At 44.4% G+C, this 5,082-nt stretch overlaps 1 protein-coding gene across 1 annotated transcript in view; it reads left to right on the top strand.

Annotated features, from left to right (window-relative positions):
- Positions 1 to 21: 21 nt before the first annotated feature.
- KDM1A (lysine demethylase 1A) overlaps positions 22 to 5,082 on the top strand; it is a gene marked incomplete at its 5' end in the record, with an annotated part of 91,646 nt that continues 86,585 nt past the window's right edge. The window contains 1 exon segment of the mRNA XM_014586525.2: positions 22 to 48. Within this exon segment, the coding sequence (XP_014442011.1) occupies positions 22 to 48 (27 nt within the window).

Here is a 5,082-nt window from a genome sequence, read left to right as displayed (position 1 = left end):
GCAGAGCCGCGGGGGGGGGGGCGGACCAGCCGGCGCAAGCGGGCGAAGGTGAGGCTCGACCCCGGGTCCCCCTCACATCCGGGTGCTCTGCGGCCTCGGGCCGGGAGCCCCACCTGCCCTCTAGCTGGACTGCGGGCCGGGGGCGCGGAGAGCCGGGACGCACTACCCCGGTGTTGAGTGCTGTCTTTGTGCGGGCTGGCCGGGCAGGGGGACAGTGTCTGACGCCAGCGATGGTTTACTCTTTACCCCTTGGGCCCCCTTTCGTTTTCTTGCCTGGGAAACATGGCTCCCTGCTGTGGGGCTGCGGGTTGGCGTCGGTCCCTGGATGTGCCTGGAAGCTGTTCCGAGGTGCTGGTGCGGGTGCTGTCGGGCGATGCTGAAGAAAGAGCCTCGGCCCCGGAGACGGGGAAAAAGGAACTTTTTGTTTGTTTTTCTTGAGCCCCTGATGTGTGCTAGGCGTTTTGGTGTTTTGCCTTTTATCGACTCGACAGTATTTTGGTGTAGATTTTAAGTTTCTATTATTCAAGGTGCACATACAGAGGAAGATGATGTGGCGCAGGGCAGTGTGTGGGGATAACTGCTTCATGCCGCCGGGTGCTGTGTTCAGCGCCTCGCCAGCATTTTGTTTTTGCTACGCGCTAATGGGCAGGTGTTGTTAGCCCCATTTTAGAAATGAGGAAACTGAGGCACAGTTTAAACAACGTGCCCAATTCCACATAGCGAAGTGAGCAATGGAAGTGGATCGTAAACCCCACACTTACGGTGACAAGGTAGCCTCAACCCTTGAAACAAAGGACCACATGGGACAGAAATAATGCGTAGGGGGAGGTAGTGCCTCAGACTTGGGTCTTTTCTGGAGATTTCGTGGTCTTGTTGAAAAAACTGGGAATATATGTACGTATAATAAATAGATATTTAAATAAAATTGGACAGTTTATGTAATTTATGCTTATAACAAATTGTAATTGTTGAGTGGGAATGCCAAGTCAGTATGTACGAGGAGCATGCTGAGAGATGAGTATTACTCAGACTGACAGCCCTGAGATTCATCTGCCCACTTGAAAGGCCTCCCTGGAGTATACTGGGTAAAAGGCCATTTTTGGGCCAGCCAAACAGCCTAATGGTTAAAGTAGCTAGAGTCCCACATGACTGACTGCATGATTTGAATCCTGAGAGTGCGTGGAGTGTGTGTACATGGCCAACAATGGTTCAAGTCCCAGACCTGGCGGCTTGCTTTCTCATTTCCTCTCTGGCTTGCTTGCTCGCTCTGGCTCTGTTATTCTCTGGTCAAATTAAAATAAATAAAGATAAATAAAAGAATTCTTTAGAAACAAAAGAAAATCCAAGCATGGTGGAGAGATGGAAGAGAAGGTATTGCAATGTGACCACACCCTATTTGAGATGCTTTCAGGCCCACTCTTGCCTTTTGGCAATTTAAAACTAAATTATTTGTAAATTATATAAATAATTTTGTTGTTGTCGTCATTAGATTTTTTGCTGTAGGGTGCATGTGCTCACCGGAGAGACAGAGAGCAAGAAATTACCCCCTAGAGGGGATGACCATGTTGCAATCCCTTCTCCTCCATTCTCTTCTTGGGATTTTAGGCATGCACACACCCACATCCGGTGTGAGTTTCAAGCTGCCAGGTCTGAGACTTGTACTGTGATAGGCCAGGTCAGAGACCAGTGACATAATTATTACACCATCTGCTGGTCCCCTGTATAAATAATTTATAATTTGGACGAAAGGCTTTTTTAGGCCTTTACCAGAGTGTGGTTTAGAAAAGCACAAAGATGGGCCAGCAGGTGATGTAGAGGTTAAGGTAGCAGATCCCACAGATGGGTAGTTCAAGCTCCAGGCCTGGTAGCTTGATTATCATGCCAGGCACATATTCATGTGAGCCCAGAATCTCTAGAAGAGATTGGAGGAGAAGGGATTGCAGTATTGGCATCCCCAGGGTTGTGATTTGTCACCCCCCCATCTCTCTTTAAAACAAAAATAAATAAGAAAAGCACAGAGGTTGACCCCAATCCTCAGAAATGAAAGAATGAAGAAATCCAGTGGCGTTTTTAAAGTGTACAATTAAAGTTTTACGCATTTTCACAAGGTTTTCCAGTGAGTACCACAGTCTTCCAACACTTTCTTTTTCTTTTTTCTTTTTTTTTTTGAGAGATATTTGCTATCGTCTGTGTGCTCTCACCAGAGATACAGAGAGGCAGAAAGTGAGAAATCACCCCTCAGGGAGGATGGCCATGCCACAATTCCCTTTCTCCATTCTCCTCTTGGGATCTTGGGCACACATGCACACGCGCCCGCTGGGAGTTTTAAGCCACTGAGTCTGGGACTCGAACCACAGCCAACAACATGGGGAGTCCAGTGATGAAACCATCATACCATCTGCTGGTCCTTCAACACTTTATCCCCAAATAACGCCTGTATTGTCACCAGTCACTTCACATTCTTCTGTCCTCTCGTTTTGAAACTATTACCTATTTTATGTCTCTATGGATTTCCCTATTCTGGACATTTTGTATGGAATCATCTAATATGCGGCCTTTTGTATTTGGCATTGTAACATTTTTAGGGTTCATCCATATATTTTTTTGGGGGGGAGAGGTTTTTGCTATAGGGCGCGTGTGCTCGCCAGAGAGACAGAGAGATAGAAAGCGAGAAATCACCCCCCAGAGAGGATGGCCACGCTGCAATCCCTTCTCCTCCAATCTCCTCTTGGGATCTTGGGCACACATGCACACGCGCCCGACGTGAGTTTAAGCCACTGGGTCTGGGACTGGAAGCGCAGTCGACTACATGGGAGTTCAGTGACATAGCCATTATGCTAACTGCTGGTCCCTAGGGTTTATCCATATTTTACTCAACATTTGCTACCTCTTGGTGACTGAATAATAACCATTGTGTGGCTATGCCATATTTTGTTTATTCATCTTTTGATGGATGGGTTGTTGGGTTGATTGTACATTTTGGTTATTATACTTAATGCCATTATGAATGTTAATGTAGATTTTTGTTTGAACAATGTGTTTTCAGTTCTCTTGGGTATATGCCTAGGTATTTCTCTATTTAACCTTTTGAGGAATTGCCAGTTTTCCATAGCAGCTGCACTGTTTTACATTTCCAGCAGCAGTGTCTAAGGTTTCCAGTTATTCTATGCCTGAGAATTGCAGACAGTTGATAGTCTGTAGCCATCTAGCAAGTATGTAGTAGTATCTCACTGTGGTTTTGATAATGCATTTCCCTAAGGGCTAATGATGTTATGTATGTTTATGTGCTTATTGGCCATTTGTACACTAAGGACGAATGATACTCAGCATCTGTTCATGTCCTTATTAACCATTTGCATATTCTCTTTGGTGAAACGCCTTTTCAAATCCTTGTCTCCTTTTGTTTCTGAGTTTATTTATTTGTTCAGAGAGAGAGACAGATGAACAGACACACTCAACAGGGTCCTCACACTGTGATCCACCCCCAGTCCCAGCTAACCTATGTCATGGCTGAGCATGCACAACCCTAACATGCACAGAGGAATCTGGGACATGAACCCAGCACATTTCCATGTGTAGTCATGCTAATCTCTGCACCACTGCCTGGTCCCTTGGCTCATTATTTTTTAAATTGGTTGTCTTTTTATTCTTTGATAGTAAGAGTTTACATATATTTTAGTTACATAAGATTTTAATTTTTTAGTAATTTGCCATAGAGCACAGGTGCTTGCTGGAGAGAAAGCAAGGAGACAGCACCCCCAACTGGGATGTGGTAATGTTGTAATCCCTTCTTTTTTTTTTTTTTTTTGGAGAGGTTTTTGCTATAGGGCACGTGCGTTTGCCAGACGGACAGAGAGAGACAGAGATAGAAAGCGAGAAATCATTCACCAGGGGAGATGGCCTCAATCCCTTCTCCTCCGTTCTCCTCTTGGGATCTTGGGCACGCACACACACACGCCCGGTGTGAGATTTAAGCCACCAGGTCCGGGACATGAACTACGGTCGACTACATGGGAGTCCAGCGCCATAGCCATTATGCTAACTGCTGGTCCCTGTGATCCCTTTTTCATTTCTCCACCCTGTTGGGATTTTGGACAAGCATGTTTTTCTTTTCCTTTCATTAAAAAAAAATGATTATTTACTTAATTTCATTTATTATTATCATCATTATTATTTTAATTTTGTTACTTAGCACATGTGCTCACCAGAGAGCGAGCAAGCACTGCCAGGTCCAGGACTCGAACCACGGTTAGCCATGTGGGATCCAGGACCTCAACCACCATGCCACTTGCTGGCCCCCTGGGGTGTTTTTCAAGCCCCTGAGGCCAAATTTGAACCCTGCAGGTTGGCCATGTGAATCCAGCTCCATTAAGCATTTGGCCATGGTGTCTGTCCCTAAAGGTTATTGTTTTGATGGCATCCAATCTATCATTTTTTTCTTTTGTTGCTTTTGCCACTAGTATTATACCTGAGAAACTACTGCCTAATCCAGTGTCATAAAGATTTACTTCTACAGTTTTCTTTCTAGGAGTTTTAGTTTTAGCTCTTGCACTTAACATTTATGATCCTTTTTTTTTTTATAATTATTTATTTTATGTATTCATTCATTTATTTTTTAGTTTGAGCAGAGAGAGACAGAGGGTGAGAATGAGAGAGAGAGGAAGTGAGAAGACAAGCCACCAGATTCAGGACTTGAACCCTAGTCAGCCATGTGGGAGTGTCCAGCACCTTAACCACCACGCCACCTGCTGGTCCCAACATTTATGATCCTTTTGGAGTTAATTTTTGTGTATGTTGTGAGATAGGGTTTAGCTTCATCTTTTACATGTGGATAGTTAATGCCCCAACACAATTTGTTGAAGATTATTCTTTTCCCCCACTGAATGATTAGCACCTTCATTGATTGATCATAAATGTAAGGGTGTACCTCTAGACTGTTCATTCTGTCCCATTTATCTATATTTCTGTCCTTATGCCATACCACAGTATCCTCATTATTCTAGCTGCATAATAACTTTTTTTTCTTTTTTTTTGGAGAGGTTTTTTTTTTTTTGCTTTAGGACGGGTGGCCTCGCCAGAAAG

The sequence above is a fragment of the Tupaia chinensis genome, unplaced genomic scaffold, assembly GCF_000334495.1.
Source record: "Tupaia chinensis unplaced genomic scaffold, TupChi_1.0 Scaffold000146_1, whole genome shotgun sequence".
Classification (NCBI taxonomy): Eukaryota; Metazoa; Chordata; class Mammalia; order Scandentia; family Tupaiidae; genus Tupaia; species Tupaia belangeri.
The sequence above is the reverse complement of the archived record's forward strand: the minus strand, read 5'-3'. Positions and strand labels throughout refer to the sequence as shown.